Source organism: Emydura macquarii, unplaced genomic scaffold (genome assembly GCF_026122565.2).
Source record: "Emydura macquarii macquarii isolate MOO-44397 ecotype Brisbane River unplaced genomic scaffold, CSIRO-AGI_Emac_v2 contig_1876, whole genome shotgun sequence".
Taxonomy (NCBI): Eukaryota; Metazoa; Chordata; order Testudines; family Chelidae; genus Emydura; species Emydura macquarii.
Genome location: NW_027132013.1, coordinates 10,335,602 through 10,353,419, shown reverse-complemented (window position 1 = coordinate 10,353,419; position 17,818 = coordinate 10,335,602). Strand labels below are relative to the sequence as shown.

At 42.6% G+C, this 17,818-nt stretch overlaps 1 protein-coding gene across 1 annotated transcript in view; it reads right to left on the bottom strand.

Annotated features, from left to right (window-relative positions):
- Positions 1–14,380, bottom strand: part of EXT2 (exostosin glycosyltransferase 2) — a 93,957-nt gene extending 79,577 nt beyond the window's left edge. The window contains exons 1-5 of the mRNA XM_067557594.1: positions 14,161–14,380; positions 9,900–10,465; positions 9,632–9,721; positions 4,089–4,205; positions 59–254 (exon numbers count right to left, since the gene is read on the bottom strand). Of these exons, the coding sequence (XP_067413695.1) occupies positions 59–254; positions 4,089–4,205; positions 9,632–9,721; positions 9,900–10,435 (939 nt within the window). The 5' untranslated portion in view covers positions 10,436–10,465; positions 14,161–14,380. The remainder of the gene's footprint in view (positions 1–58; positions 255–4,088; positions 4,206–9,631; positions 9,722–9,899; positions 10,466–14,160) is intronic.
- Positions 14,381–17,818: the final 3,438 nt, after the last annotated feature.

Here is a 17,818-nt window from a genome sequence, read left to right as displayed (position 1 = left end):
CTCTTCGCTAAGTTAAGCGGCAGGGTACTGTGGGGCTATGCAGGTTAAGCAGCCTTACCTGAAGCACCTGGGGATAATCAAAGATCTGGTTCTTGTGACAATGTTTACGAACAGAAGGAACTCCCTCTGACAGATTTGTACACTTGTCCAGGATCAGCACAGACTCTCTATTCTCAGCTTGAAGAGCCTCCAAGTCAGAGCGGTACTCCGGGTGAAGAGCCATTTGGGATGATAGGATGAAGTACCTACGAGGACTGAAAAGTGGAACCAACGTGACCTGACATTACCAGGAGTATGCTCTCTAAAGATTCTGAAACTAATTTCCTTCTATCTTGGCCCAGCCAAGTCCAGATTTACTTACCTGGACACATTGCAAAACTCTGCTTTTTTCCTCCAGCATTTGGGGAGAGAACAGGATGAGGATTCAAAGGAGTTATTTACCGATATAGCATAATTAAGATTCTAGATCTAATTATACTGTAACTGTATGGACAACGGGAATTGGAAATAAGCAGCTCAAAGTGATGTACAGATTGTAAATTTTAAGTCTTGAAAAAGGTGCCCAATAGCTTGGGATGGGCAACTCTTCGTCTGTTTCATAAACTGAAACAAAAATTACTTTGCAACATACTGAGAAAGCCTCTGATGCAAGATTATTGCAGTACATATTCGCTTGGTTATACTTTTACATTATGTTAGTGTTTTATTGTAAAGCACCTAGGACACGTTAGATGACTAATGCTACATTCTTCAGCTTGGAGACATTTTAGGTAATTTTGTATTACCTAAGTGCTGAACTGACAGCCCCAACACCCTCTATTGATCCACAGAATAGATACGAGGGCAGCAGTTAGACAAGTTCTCCTCACTGACTCAGCCTTGTGCCTTTATGTTATCCTGGAAGGACAACTAATAGGACAGAAGTCAAGAGTTTAGCTTCATCATTCAGGCATTGACCTCTGCTGAGACTGACATTTATATATTTATAAAATAAGTTATCTAGCATGTTGGCAATTTATATTAATACCAAAATATTCAAAAATGTTCCTTAACAGCTGAGGTCAAAAATGCAGGTATATAGTCTCAAATTAGCTGTTCATGGCTATAAGCTCCGCAGCATATTCATACTGGAATGCAAAAGACTGCACTGAAAACAGTCCTAAAATTTATTCTGATCCTTCATTTAAACATCAGCTAACAGATACTACTCCACTATGTCTCATGCAAGGAAATACATAGTACATGCCTCCCTCCTCACCCACACTGCCAAGAAAACTCAGGAAATATGAGGCCTCTATTTAGGATTCCAATTTCCCCCCACTTGATGGCTGGCCGTTTATTAAAAAAATACAGCTCTGAAGCACACACATTATAAAGCTGAATATTGCCCTACCCACACCCTCTTACCATCTCCATACCCACAGCTTTGGCTGATCCAATCGACAGTTGAGTTACATTAACTTTTTTCTTTTTAATGCTATTTTTGTAAGTCTCAAACTGCTAGCAAAGGCTTGCTGGAATATTTACTCCTGGCAGCACTAAATGTATAACTCTTGTTTTAAGCAACTGAACTATAATGAAACTAAATCAAACTCTCAATTCAGCTCTCTAAAAGAAACAAAAATAAAATTTACCTTACAAGCCAGCACAGCTGTGGATAAGTGCTCATAATAGCAATCACCACCCAGAAGTTGCACAAGGTTGTTCGTTTTTATGCTTTAATGAACTAAGACCAAAATTCTGGCATGAAACTGTCAATGTCTCATGACACCAAAATCTTGTGATCCAGGTCTTGCTCTAAATGGATGTAAAATCCTAACGTATATCAAGCCTGACAGTGTAGGATAGTGGTATATAAATGTATCTTTCAACCTATGATCAAATTTAGACCACCTTTCTTTTGTCACTCTTTCCCCACTCTCACCACAAAAAATAAAACTCATGGTGAACAATTGTTTTTAAAACTACACCAATGATGACTGGCCACCAGATGGCACTCTACCCAAGCTTTAGCCCACCACCTCTACCAATAAGTATGAGTGAGCAATGATACATGGTGGTTCCAAAATATTCACTAAATCAGTGACTGAGGCCCTGGGACTTGCTCCCAGATACAGGTCTGTTCTCTTATGCACTGCAACCAGGCATGCCACCTGGATGATCATGTGGACATGAACTATGAAGAAGTCTGTACTAAAGAGAGAAATCATTGATGCTGAGGTCTACCAAATTATTTTTTTCCCTAGATATGAATATGATAAGTTCCTCTGTGCTTGAGGTAATAATTTACCAAACACCAACTGGGGTTCATGTAAGTGTTACTGCACTGCTCATATACAAGAATATCCAAAGCAGGCTCATTAAGAGAAAAACATTACATATATGAATGACTACAGGACAACCCTGAGCAGTGGTTGTTTACCTTAGAGTTTGAAGTGACTTGGAATTCAGAATAATTCAGGTTTACAGCCCTCAACAGACAATAGCAAAAATACTCACATCATCATCAGCAGAATAGGCACAGATTACTGCCATGTAAGGTAAACTTCTGATCTAAAGTTGACAGCATCCCTTTAACCACTTAGGTGCTGCTTCGAGCACCCAGGGTACACAGGATAAAAATGCATCATTGTTAGCATTGCCCTATGTAACAGATATTTAATCTCTGAAGGGCCAACATTCCACAAGGAGTGATCACCACAAAGAACTGAAAGTTTCTGGGTGATGCTCCCATATCTGTTTTGCTGTGACATGTGAACAAGTCACTTTAAAATGAGGCAGTAAGGTTCTCAACTGTTAAATAGGAATACCAACAGGTAAGCAAGGCCAAACTGTCAAGTGCTCTCAGCTAAAAGATATGAAATACAGTATTAACAAATCATACATCAATAGATTTTAAGGCTAGAAAGGCCTGTTAGATCAGCTAGTCTGACCTTTTGTATATTACAGGCCAGAGAATTTCACCCAGTTACTCCCGTAATAAGCCCAATAATTGGTGTTATACTAAAACATATCTTCCAGAAAGGCAACCATCTTAATTTGGAGACATAAAGAGAGGACTAATCCACCACTTTCCTTGGTTGTTTGTTCCAACAGATTAATAGCCTCACTTAAAAACTTATGTTTTATATATCTGGCTTTAACTTCCAGCCATTGGTTCTTGTTATGCCTTTCTTCACTAGATTACTGGAGCCCATTGGGATCCAGTATTTTCTCCTCATATACTCAAATACTAATTAACTCACTTGCTGATCTACTAAACAGATTGAACTCTTTAAGTCGGTCATTCTTTTCTAACCCTGTAATTATTTGTCTTTTACACACCCTCACCAAGTTTCCAACATCATTTTAAACTGTACACAATTGGACACAGTATTCCAATATCAGTCTCAACAACACCATATACTCAGGTAAAATCCCTCCCTACTCCTACTCACTATTCCCCTTTTATACATGCAAGATTGCATTTGCCTTTTTTTGCCACATCATTGTACTGGGAGCTTATGTTAAATTATTTGACCACTATGACCTCTAAATCCTTTTCAGAATCACCACTTTCTAAGATATAGTCTCCCATTCTGTAGGTATGGCATACATTTTGTTCCTAAATGTATAGTTTTGCATTTGGCTGTATTAAAACATTTTGTTTGAATGGGCCCAGGTTACAAGGCAATCCATATGCTCTGAATAACTGCCCCACTCTTGTTATTTGCTATTCCTCTATTCTTCACGTCACCTGAAAATGTTATCAGCAGTGATTATATAATTTGAATCCAATCAGAACTTCACTAGAAACACCCCCATTTGAAGATGACCACTTCTACAATCTCTGGAGTGGGGCCAGACCAGAAGGGACTATGCTTCATTCCATTTAAGTATCACCTAGATGGGTCTTAGCCAGCCACTGGTGAAGGAATGTCTATATTCCAGCAGCAATCCCCACACACATTCCTATAACAATTTTGTAAGAAATTGTAACAGACCAACCCAGTGCCATAAGCAAGTCTGAAGTTATATCCAGATACTACCACCACATTATTTAATAAGTTAGTGAATGCAATCAGTCTGATTCACTGGGATCAACTTACCCTAGTCCTCTCTCTGGCAGCTCCACCTCTGCAGACAGAGGGCTGTAAACAGGAATACTGACATCATAGCCTTGCCGATAGGTCCATGTGGAGAAGCCTCCTCCAGCCAACAGGGCTCTGAAAATGAAAGAAAACAAAAAGATTGTGAATGAAGCACATGGGATATTATGTTTAAATTCTGGGTCATGGTACTTTGTCATCATTCCTAGCATATCAGCTGGCTTTCCTGCTCTGAGGTATCAGTGTCTGTAGCACTTTTATCAGTGGCTTGCCCATGAAGTTTTACCTTTATTTTAACTTTCCCCAGCTGTGAACATTTCTTTAATGTGAAGTTATACTGGGTCAGAACTAAGATATCAAGCTCCCCACAGGGACAAGCCTGGTTTGGCTGCCCCAGAGTAGTTTTGGTAATCCAAGAGGCGGCACTCTTATTTTTGAATCTTCACTGAACTACTAGTGCCTGTGCTAGTTTTTGGGGCATAGTGCTGGTGGAGGCATTGTATTTTGGATGAGATGGTCCTGATCACTTGTAGTCACTAATGATCCTGTTGTTATAGCTAAATTTCAGTTTGAGTAATTACATCTTAAATTCCTTCTATCGGTTTAGCTGAACACCATTCTTCAATTTCTGCCCTACAGTTATCTAAGGTGTAGTGATTTTGTATTTCTACGCCTTAAAACACTAAGATTCTTCAGGATGGAAGGCATTATAGTATTGTTAATTACTGTATTCTGAAAGCCACCATATAAAATAGTCAGTTTACTTAGATTTTACATAATGAAAAATACTACAAATGGCAACACAATGACAAAAGATAAACCATATACTCTGAAACCAACCTCAGAGCATTATCTACTGATAAACATGGGAATAATAAAAGATGGTCATCACAGAACAATAGAAATGTAGGGCTGGAAGGAATCTCAAGAGATTATCAAGTCCCGTGTGCTGAGACAGGACCAAGTATGCCTGACCCTAGATCATCCCTGACAAGTGTTTGTGGAATTCCCATCACTGAAGATTTAAGATTTTTAAGAATAGGTTAGACAACCTCCCTATATAGAGATACAATTTACCCTCCCAATGGGAATGCCTTGACTGTCATGCAAATAGTCCATCTCTGGCTTTTCCTGTGTTGGGCAATCTTTTCCCAGACAAAAGGAAAGAGCTTTAAGGAATGGAAAAGAACAACACATAGGAGATAAAATAATGAATCTTTCATATTACCAGCAGAAAATTTGAACTCTAGTGTATTGTATTTGCTATTCCTGAGCTTCTTTGAAATATGCTAGTAGAGAGATCGCCTTCCAGTCCTCACTTCACCTCCAATGGCCAGGTGGAACAATGAATATATTACCCTACTTTAGGAAATCTGGATTCAACTTTTCAGTCAGCCTTCTTGAACAGTTCACTACACTCAGTCATTCACTACAGAACACTACACTTAAAATTGTCTTAGAGATACTGGTCTGCTCAAATTACTATATAAAGTAATTTACACTGGGAAAACATTTATATTTTTTCTGCAATTCCAGTTCCACTCATTTTCTGGGAAAAAGAAAAAAAAAAAAAAAAAAAGCAGCAGAACATGGCATACCACTGTACTAGGTAGTACTGAAAGATTCCTGAGGAGCAGCAATCATTGTCCGTAATGACTAAGATGATTTTGGACAACAGCCATATTGCTTCAAAATGGAATGTTGTCAGAGTTAACTAGCTAAGCATGAATACATCTTGTCAGTACTTGAATGGGAAACATCCAAAAAATGCCAGGTTGTGACAGGAAGCAGTACTGATGATTCATTAGGTGACTCTCTTGCTTGAAATTAGCATTGAACCAATTCCTTAGCATGGTGTTTGGAGATGCTGTCTTTCATATCTGATGTACAGCTAAGCTTCTAGATTACTCTCAAAGACTATTATTTTTCATCAGACCAAGGTATCCTGGTCAGTGTCCAATAAAATATCTGCTTTAATAACCTTGCAGTTTCTAAAGGATGCTTCACTGCCTGGCCAAACTGTAGTGTGGAGTTGTTCTGTGCTGTTAAAAAGCTACCACACTTTACTTCAGATATGGCTGCACTGCAGGGGTGATGCAAGCAATTCTATATTTAGTGTGCAAAGTGCTTTGAGAGTTCTGAGTTCACAATGAAAGGTACTACAGAAATAAAAGGTATTTTGAACTTGCAGTTCTGTAGAGGTGATCAAACCCAAACATACCAGCACTGGCCAATTAGACATTATAAGGAGAGAGGTTATTTGAGCCCAGGATGAAAAAATAAAAAGGAGCTAAGTGAGAATTTAGGTTTGAAAGCCAGTGTGTTTATTTTGGAGTGCAATGCCTCACCCTCAGTGACTATGTGCCCGCACATGCATGCGTATACCTGTACACACACAAGCTTCATGTTCCTTGCCTCATTCACATTAATTCAGTTGCAAGGCAGGGAATGAAAACACACTAGATTTGGCTCATGTGTTGCTGTTCTTGTGCTTTTACACCGAGTTTTTCATCCCTTAATTAGGAAGCCACAGCCAGATTGTTTTAATTGGATCCGGTGCACAACATGATGGCATCTCATCAGCCTTGAGAAAGCAGGTGTGCATCACACAAACTTTTACCTAAATAAACCCACAGGAATCAACATCAGTTAAGTAACTCCACTTAGATGTTCATCATGCGGTGCAGTAAGAGAGCCAAGGTATTAACGCTTAGAGTACTGAAGAAAAGTAGTCTTCAAATTGCACTGAACTGAACAGGAGTGAACATGTTCTCAATTCCTTGTTCCTCCCTTCTGACCTACCACCCTAACCTCTTCCCAGTCACTGATCCCTCTTTCCCCCCCAGCAGTCCCCAAAACTGTCTGCATTCCTCTCTGCTCTAAGTTCTCTTGTTCACACCCCATACTTACTCTGGAGTATCACCTAGCTCTCTTCCCATCCTGTGAACCCACCTTCCTAAACACTAGTGCCCAACTCAATTAATTCAAGAACCAACAGCAATGAGGCATGCTGCCTGGGGACCTGTCAGGTAGAGTTTCCAGCTGTAGACTAGGTTGAGATTTACCCCAAGAAAGAGTTCTGAATTGCCCTGTCTCCCAGCCAGTGGAAACCCTTCTTCATCCCTATGGTAGCAACCAGTATCTGACCTGTTTGCAAATTCTTAAAGTGTGTTTCCTCAGGCATTAAGGCAGAAAAACTACATATTCTACAACACTGTCAGCAAAGCAGTCTCTGCACCAATTAAACATACTACTTAATATCGACAACCCATGTTTCCATCTTCAAGGTCATGAAATCAAAAGCTTTCAAACTGCCTTATGGAAATCCTGATACTGGATTTAAGGCTCTAACAAAAAACCAGCAAACAGCAAGTGAGGTAACCTAGCTAAAAGCTTTTCCAGCTACAGGAATACCATAAAAGACATCATCCTCCCCTGCACATAAGGTCTTATTTTACCCAGATTAATGTTCAGCACTGAATCAGCACAACATATTTTTGTAATATTTCATGAACTTTACAGTGCACTGCTTCGGTACATTTGACACAGATTTGGTACATGCCAAAGAAACACAGTAGGTTCTCTGTTCAAAATTCCCAGATAGCACCAATATATCTCAATGCTGACCTGCTGTACCCCAAGGAAGTCCAGTCCTAGAGTCCTACAGAGATCTACTAATATACTTCATTCCTGACCTTCAACTCTCTACAGCTTGTCTGGTTTGATTTGAACTGAGGCCTCCAAAGGGGAAAGCCTAGTGCAATAATTCAATGTACAACTCAGGCTCTCTGAAGATATTCTGACTACAAACAAACATGTCATTGATAGCAAATTTAACCAAAATGAAGAGAGTCGTTATCTGCTAGGACTTTACGACTTTCCATTGCAACCAAGCAGTTTCTTTCACTCTTTTCTGACCCCGTTTCCCCTGTAACTAATAGGCCACAGAGGATTCAGAATTACTGACTTCTCCCAGTAGTATGACATATACTTAAAACAAACACCTACTGAAATAATACATTTCCTGTGTAGGAAGGCCAAGATACACAAAACCAGTTTTAAATCGATGCCTGATACAAAAGAGGTTAATAAAACAAAGTTGTGAAGCACAAAGTAAATCTATTGCATTAATTCAATAAATATATTCCTTTCATAGGTACCTTTACTATTATATATTATGCACCAGAACAGAGAATTCTATTAAACAGAATGCAAATGAAATGAAAACTTCTCTTAAAGTGATAGAATTTGAGAGAACGTGTGTGTATGTTAAGTTACAGGTTTGAACAAGTTTTGACTGTAAAAGAATTATGCTTGACTGCCCTCTTTGGGCCAACTTTGCATCACATGCATCTAACCTGTTTTGGTTTTTGCTTTTTCCAACTGCAACTTCACTTTAATATCAGTAAAGTAACTCCAAAAAGTGTACTGTGTATTTATTTTTACTCTCTGAACACTTCAGAGAAAATCTATGTCTTTTTCTTCCAAAACAGAAATCTGTTAACAGTGCTGCAAACAAACCAAGATCTAAAAATCCAGCCACATTCTGCCTCATATACTATCATCCATAGTAAAGATCCTGCAATCACATTTTAGCCAGAATTTTACTGATGATACATGTGGCAGAAGAGGTCTCACCTTGCTCTCTAATAGCTGTTTCGATTTTGTAAGGCCCACCTCAGTAAAATTGTGCACGTGTGTCAGTGAAGTAAAAAGATTTTATGATTAATATAATTTAAAATTTCTTCCCTTCCCCATGTCTTACCACCTGAAATGTCTGTTCTTTATTATACCTATGTTCTTCTTACCCTTATTCCCTCTTTTCCCCTTCCCAGAGTGTCTGTAGAGAAACCTACCCGACAACTGACAATTAAGATAAGGGTCCAAAACTTACTAATTTCCTGGCAGGAATTTTCAAAATGCTCAAACTAGAGAAGGTAAGAGAAAACCAACTTCATTATAGTCAGTGACAGATTACTGGATCAGTGCAATTTCTAAAGTCACATACAAAAAAAATTAAGCTCTGATGTCAAAACCATTACATTCAAAGTTGAGTCAGCTAGAATAGCAATATCATTTCTTTTGAATACAAAGCAGGAGTACCCAAACTTTGCCCAGCAGATGCAGCTAGAGAAAAGTCCAAGGATTGCTCCTACCTTGCATTAAATGGAACATTCTGTCACTCTTCATCTTCACTAAGATGCAACCTGTGGAGACTACAGCTCTAAGTTCTATGCTTCACCTTGATCATAGTAGCCTAGCAGCCCAGATCAAGATGAAGCATCAACTGCTGCAATATTACCATGGGCCACACTCCCTGTGAATTTAAGAATGGGCCACATTGTAGAATGCCAGGGGCAAACAGTTGACCTCTCAAATTAGAGAAGCTACACAGTTCATCTCCTGTCAAAACAGGGTGAGACATACTCTACCCATGGTAAGGTAGGACTATCAAGAGTTCCGAGCCCCACTTCCTCGTTAGAGACAATTCACCCTACACGCAGCACCCTCCAATGCACGCAAACAAACAGCATGATGCCTACCTATCTCTGGGAACATCCAGCGCTGTGTTGTAGTCAGGTGGTCCCCCAGGCAGCATGTTGAACAGCAGGTGGTTTGTGCCTCGATCCCACCTAAAGAGAAGAAATAATTCAAGTGAGTTAGAGAGCTGTTCTTGGAGACACGGATGCCAGGCTCTCCCAAATTCTGATCTCAGCTCTGACCATGACTCTCTGCAGAATTTTCCCATCACTAACCTTATCCTTTCCAGCTCTAACTTTATGAATCACACAGTAAAGTTTCTGTAGGTACCTGGATAACTGTGCCAAGGCCTGAGCAGTTTCCTTGATGCGGAGCGTGTTCTGGTTCAGTACATCTATTGACGGCACAAAGAGGCAGGCCCGGTTGACATCATCTGTGTAGAAGTCACTGTCAGAGATAGCAGTCAGCAGCTCGTTGTATTCCCGAGAGATAGTGTTGCTAACCAGCATCCCAAACTCATCCACATACTTCTTCAGTGAGTAGATATAGACTTTGATCTTGTTTTTGGGGTTGAAACCACAGCGATAGACATCAAAGCAGGTGTGCATTCTACAACTGAGGTCTCCTCGTTCTGGGATTGGGCTATCAGCAGGAAGCTTGACCACAGGCACATCATGGACACTACGCTTCTCCACCGTCCAGTCACTGGATGACTCGATGGAATGTGGCCAGAACTGGAACATACCAGTGGCAATAAGGCCAAGCAGGACAACGGAAAAGAGTGTGATATAGTAGATGCGGTGCTTGGTCTTCATTCTTGGGATAAGGGCTGGACCCCGAGTGTTATATTTGGCTGACGCACACATAATGGAACTAGCCACTTCTTCCTTGCGCCTCTAGGGGATGGGGAGACAAATGCACAAGGTAAAAACAGGGGCAGTAAAGTGTGATAGGAGAGACACAGGTATCACATAGGGCAGGAACGGCAGAGCAGAAATATATTTAGCTAACCCTTTGGGGGGCTCCTTTGCCTCAGAGGATTGCACTGACATTCTTTAGACATTCAGATGTTCCATCGGAATGTCTAGTGTTGGCTGCCCTCTGTAACAGGGAGGACACTTGGAAACACCAACATGAAACAGTTACCTGCTGGGACCAACAAAAGCCTACTGGGATCAGGGATCGATGTCTTTATAAAATAGTTCAGCCAAACTGTTAGCAACCACAATGTCAGACTAACAAATGGGACTGAGCTTTATCAGATAGATGAGAAAAGTCATTATATAGGTCCCACCCAGTCCATCTCCCAGAGTGTTCCCAAGTGCATTCCCCAGTGTTGTGCGTTCAAGGACTGGGGAAAGGCTGTTAAATGTACATTAAGTATATTTACTGAGGGAGCAGAAGAATGTCCAGTGCCAATCTCAACCTTATTCAGCTATGATTAATGGGTGTGTGTCATTGTTACCCAGCTTTTGGCTAATAAAGAGTATCATACAGGACTTGTAATCAAGATACAATCACTAATATAGGGTGGCTTCTAAACAAAGGTTATACAGTAACCCTGTATAACATCACCTGTCCATCTTGTGTGGACTAGAAAGATACCAAGGTACTTTTTTGGAATAATAGGTGATTGCCCTGGTGTCCTTGGCAAATGTGCCCTTTCATCCAAGTGCAGCATCACCTGGTTTTCTCTCACCACTGAAGAAGCACTTCAATAGGATGTAGGTGCTTGTGAAATACTTTGTGATGAAAAGCACCATATAATATCAATATAAAAAACTAACTACAGTTGGGGCTGCTATCATTTTCCAGCTCTGATCAGATAGGTTAGTTTTTGTGCTTGCAAAATCATGGTTACTAAACAAAGCCAACTTGTAAACTTCAGGGTGAAAGAGCAGCTACTCAAAAGAGATACATACTAACCAACTTGTGTCTAAACAACCAGAGTTCTGTGGCACTTTAAAGACTAACAAATTTAATATTTGTAGACATAAGCTTCCGAGAGATTTCAGCTCTCTTCTTCAGATGCAGTAATACAGAAAATAGATGCCTCTGTGTTACCTTATAGATATCCAAGTGCATTGAGAACAATGGGGGAGGTGGAGTCCGGTACTTAAGACCTAATGACCACCATTGAGTAGGAGGTGAGAAACATTATGGTCATCATTAGGTCTTAAGTACCGGACTCCACCTCCCCCATTGTTCTCAATGCACTCGGATATCTATAAGATGCCTCTGTGTTACCTATTTTCTGTATTACTGCATCTGAAGGAGAGAGCTGAAGTCTCTTGAAAGCTTATGTCTACAAATATTAAATTTGTTAGTCTTTAAAGTGCCACAGAACTCTCGTTGTTTTTGCCGTATACAGACTAACACGGCTACCCCTCTGGAACAAATTATGTCTGTTACATAAATAGGGTATTTGGGGGGCGGGGGAGTTGAGTTCTAACATAGTTAGAACTCAAAACTTCTCACAGTAAGGAAACTAATCATTGTTCCAACTTGCAAATTGCTCATCAGCAAATTTTTGCAAGATGCCATCAATGCTTTGCTCCACTAAAATATGGCTGACAATCATATATTCTTCCTTTCATAGGAAAGTGGGGAGGGTAATTTTTGAGAACTAAAAGAGAAATTTAAAGGGTAAATATTAATCAAAGAAATTATACGAACAACAAAACCATCGACACCAAAAATGAAGAAATTTAAGAGTATGTCAAAAACAAGTTATATGACAGTTTTTACCAAAGAACACTGGAACAGAGGTTGTTTGCAATATGAACTGATAGCACTTACATAGCACAGCAAGGAAGATGTTTTAGACACCACTTAAGAAGTTATCAGCTTTTAATCAGCAGTTATCAGGTCAGACTAGATTCACATTCTGATTTCAATGAAACAGTTTTATCAGCCTACTGCTGAACATCGAGCAGATAAAAGATTGAAGTCACAGTATAGCCAGGAAAAGAAAAGGAATTTCACAGTATTACTGTTAGTATTATAGCCCAAGGTCTTCTATATTTTTTCTGCCTTTTAGTCAAGTTATTCCCTCACTCCCCCTTTCAATGCCAGAATCATCTGATTTATCACTGTGATCATACATTTCTGACAGGCTCTTGAGTCACTGAGAAAGACAGTTTTTCTCCACAGTCTGAGTTCCAGACAAGGAACTATTTATTCATGTTTACATATTGCATAATTAATCTCCAGAACTCATTGCCATCAGGTAAAGGCAAAGTACTTACGAGGATTCAAAAAGGAATTACACTCATATAAGATAATGAGAATTATCACAGTTACATTAGAAATGGTTGAAAAAAATTAAGATGCTTCAGGGCATCCATGATGAAGTGTCAATGATTAGGAAGAAGCTCTCCCTATCAGCTGGCTGTCTCATAACGATTCATAAATAGACCGTTTAACTGAATTTCCCCTAATTCTAGGCTTGCTAGGCATTACAGGATTCCTTCCCTCTTCCTCTGAAGCAAGTGCAGCTACTTGTCACTAGTAGAGCCATACTAGACTAGACAGACCCGATTCAGCATCACATCTCTCATGTGCCTAAAAAGCTATTAACCTTGAGTTGAGTGTGGGAAAGAATTTCTGGAGAATTCTCAGATTACAATTTCAGAAAGTTATATTAGAACCCCTTATCACTCAATTTGTAAAGAACAGGCCTAGCACTAACCTAGTTAGCCCAGAAAGCGTTTGTTAAAACAAAATCTCACCACAAGCATACTTCAAGACTCCACACAGAGATGCATCCATAGAAGAAAAGTGGAGGGAGTGGAATGAAATTTCAGCAGTACTGAGAAACACTAACAGGAGAATTGAAAGCAGGTGGAAGATAGGTCCTCCCAGTCAGTGATGTCACCTGTTCCTGCCAAGATTTAACATTGGCTTCAACCTGTATTATTAACAAATATATGTGGTTTATGGCCCACTCTCTTATTATAGGGAAAAAGAAAAACTTTTCTTCAAAATAGTAGGAAATATAGCTAAAGAATTGCCCTATTCACTTCAGTGTCAGTTTTTAGACGAACACGCCACCTGAGCCGTGAAGCCTCCCCTTCTGTGATTGTCAGTCAGTACATTTCGCCCCTTATTGGTGTCACCTGAAGTCCGACACTCCCAATGACAGGTACAAACACATCTGGTCATGGAGCAAGGCGCTGAACCCTTCGTGCTGGCGATGTGCTTCTCCCACTCGCACCTGCGAAATCCGTTCTCCGCGGCCCGGTCACACGCCTTCCCCCGGCCTCAGCTGCCCCTCCGCGGGGCTTGGGGCTGGCTGGCTTCCCGAGCAGCTCGTCCCGCCGTCGGCCCCCTCCGTCCTACGCTCCCCGCCTGTCACCCCTTGTCCCTACCGGCCACCCTCCCCCCCGGGGCGTGTCCCTTCCGGGGGCGGCAGAGGCTGCCAGGACGCAAGGCTCATCGCCCTCCGCAGTCCGACACCTGCAACCCCCCGGCTTCCAGCGCACCCCGGCCAGGCAGGGCCCGTCTCCCGGCAAACACCCGCCCCATCACCGGCGTCCCGCCCCCACCTCGCTCCCCGCCAGTCCGGCTCCCCAGCCTCGCCTCGCCTCACCGCAGCCAGCAGCAGCAGCAGTAGTAGTAGTAGTAGTAGTAGTAGTAGTAGCGCAGGCCCGCCTTGGGCAGGCGCCGCCAGGCCGCTCAGGGCCTCATGTCAAACGAGGCGGCCCCGCCCGGCGGCAGTGGAGGGGCGCTGGGCCCTGGCTCAGACGGCCCCTGGGACGGAGGTAGCGGGTCCCCGGCCGGGCGGGCCGGTGCTCACGGCGCATGCGCGGGAGGAAAGAGTCAACGCGCATGGCAGCCAAGTTTGGCCAGCTAGAACAGCGGCTCGGGGCGCATGCGTGCTAAGAGCATTCCCCCCCCCCACACGCTTACTCCGAACGAGAGACGCAGCTGCTGGTTGGCTCTGCCCGCGCCTGCGGCGGGAGTCGGGCCGGGCCCGGAATTAAATGGGCTGCGCTTGGGTTTGACGTAGCGGCGTGACGTTGCCTGGCAGCAGTTCTGTCTAGCGCGAGAGTTCGGGGCAGGGCTGGGGCCGGCGGGGATCGGGGCGGAGGGTTGCTGGTGTTGGCGGGGTTTGGGAGCGGAGATTGGGTTGATACGGCAGGTGGTGGCAGAATTCGGGGCTGGGCGTTAGGGGATATAGCAGGTGATGGAGATCAGGGGCACGGCTGGTGCTAGTGGCAGTGATCGGGGGGAAAGGGGGCTACGGCTGGCCCTAGCAGTGGAGAGGGTGGTGTGGCTGGTGTTGCTCAGGACAAGGATTAGGGAGACACTACTGGTGCCACCTGAACGCGACCCTTTAAGACTGCCCCTATAGCTCCAGCTCTACAGGGGACCCCACAGCTCCAGAATCATTTTCAAGTTCTGTGGCACACGCTCATGTTGAGGCTCACCATTATGAGAGGACCGTGCCCTGACAGGATGACATCATGTTACATCAGGGGATGATGACATCACAGTATAGTGACATCTTTGACATGAGGTCACAGGCCTGTGGCATGAAGATGTTCCGATACAATGTAACTGAGTTATGAAACGAGGTGATGATAATTCAATATACTATGATACTATTTTGGCTCAATCTTGTTATGTTCCCTCACATTGTTATTTTTTTCGACAAGGTACCAGTGTTATGAATATGGCCACGATCATTTATATGGTCTCTGTGGCTCAGATTGGGTGATCTTCAGCATTAAAAGCTCAAGCCCCCCTCACTAGGGTAGAAGGAGTAACTGTTAGCTGTTAGTAAGAAACAGACTGTAATACACACTGGAGAGTCCAGTGCATATATGATAATTGGTCACACACACTAAGCTGGTGCACCTCACTAAGCATTGTGCAAACACAGAGAAAGATACTATGAAAATTCCAAAATAATTGATAGTGGTGAAGCCACTGGTGTGCTGAGACCACTGCCTATCATGCTGACCAATATTGTCTCATTATTTCCTCGTACACTGCCATCTGTCTGTTTGTATCCATCTGTTTGTCTCTTGTTTTATACTTAGATTGTAAATCCTTCAGGACAGGGCTTGTCTTTGTTCTGTATTTGTTCAGCACCTAGCACAATGGAGTCCTGGTCCATGTCTGGGGTACCACAATAATATAAATATTAACTGTCCCATCCCAAAAAACTCACATGGAGTGTGCAGAAGCAGTATTGCAATACAATGCTCATATCACAACAGCCATTCTTATCTCATACAAAACTGAGAAAAGGGGGAAACTCCAGAGATGGGAGCAGTTAATCCTATTATAGGTATTGCCTGCGTTTTTGTGCTGCCAGCACAGCTGCAAGCCCATTCATGTGTCACCAGAGATGGTATGAAAGGAATTTCCTATCTTCAAGCTGCAACAGTTCGAAGTTCCATTTCCTCTCTTCCCCTTGGGCATCTTTCCCTTCACTTACAATGCAGAAACTGGAACCAGGAGAGCAACATTCTCTTAGGAAGAGAATTCGTTTCTTCAGCAGTATTTGCATCCTGCAATCATTTCCTCATTGATCTGCCACTGAGGTAGGGAACAGAAAAACCAAGGGAACTGACCAGTGCTGAAGCTCTAAGTAGTTAGTCTTTATTTCTAGATCCTTTGGAAGCTTCCACCAGGTCTCAAGCACTTCAATTTATAGTGCAAAGAGCCAAAACCCACAAGGGGCAAATACTAAAATCTACTTTGAATGTTGGGGTATTCCTCAGCTCTAAGTGTTTTTCATGCTGCTGAAAGGTGCCAGTTTAAGAACCCTGAGGATTGAAGCCCTCTGCACAAAATAAATCCAACACAGAAAGCAGCCATGCAAGTCTTTCCCACACGGACTCCCTTCCCAAACCACTCCCTTCCCAATGTGACTTAACCCTAGACTAGAGGGACTAGCCGTGAGAGGGGAAGTCAGTGATTTTGTTTTTTTAAATTGAATGTACAATGTGCTTTCATTTTTCCAGCTGCTGCCTCACTGTCTGTTTTGTACATTTTCATTTGGTTTCATTCATTGCTCATATTCCTTGCTAACTAGTAGGAACTGAGGGAGAAAGAAGGGTTTTCTCTATTTCTTATTGTAACAACCACTTTCAAGACCTCTGAACTACTTCAGATGCCAAATCATCCTGCATTTGATACACAATCATGGCTGGCAATGTTGCCTTTTTCAGAGCTGAGTGAAGGGCTTGCAAATGGGGATGGGGCACAATGTTGACTACCAACTGTTGAGAGAGCCACAAGCGGGGGACGGGGTGGCTGAAACAGCTGTCTATGTTTACTAATTGGGGAGGACTGTACCAGATACTGGGTCACTTCTGGCAAATTGTGTGATCTCACGACACCCCACCAACTGAAGCTGAGGCAACAACATTCTCTCTTTGCTCTCCCCCCAGCTCCATCCACCCTCACGTCCTGGCTCCATGTATTGGTCTGTCCAGCCTCTCTCTTTCCCCTCCAGCAGTGCAGGAAACCAAACAAGTCTTTGTCATTGTTGCCTTTGTGATGGCTGGGGGCAGCTTCTACATCAGTCTGATCATCCTGTGCTGCTGCTCTCGCTCCCCCAAGCACATGTTATCCAAGCCAACCACTCTAGTGTAGGACCTTGCTGCAAGGTGTGCTGCTTGCTTCAGGTGGGTACAGTGCAGGGAAGCTGCTCTCCCTAGGTCAGAGGTAGTCAATTATTTTTTGTCAAGGTCCAGACTCCAGGGAGGAGAGTTCCAGGGAGGAGAGTTCAGCGCCAATGTGGACACAAGAACAAATGGATAGAAACTGGCCATCGGGAAGTTTAGACTTGAAATTAGATGTAGGTTTCTAACCATCAGAGGAGTAAAGTTCTGCAATAGCCTTCCAAGGGGAGCAGTGGGGGCAAAAAACCTAGCTGGCTTCAAAACTGAGCTTGATAAATGTATGGAAAGGATGATATGATGGGACAGCCTAATATGGCAATTAACTGATCTTCGACTACTAGTGGTTAATATGCCAATGGCCTTTGATGGGATGTTTGATAGGGTGGGTTCTGAGTTACTACAGAGAAGTCTTTCTTGATGTCTGACTGGTGAGTCTTGCCCACATGCTCAGGGTTTAGCCAATCGCCATATTTGGGGTTGGGAAGGAATTTTCCCCTAGGGCAGATTGGCAGAGGCCCTGGGTGTTTTTCGCCTTCCTCTGTAGCATGGGGCATGGGTCACTTGCTGGTGGATTCTCTGTACCTTGAAGTCTTTAAACCATGATTTGAG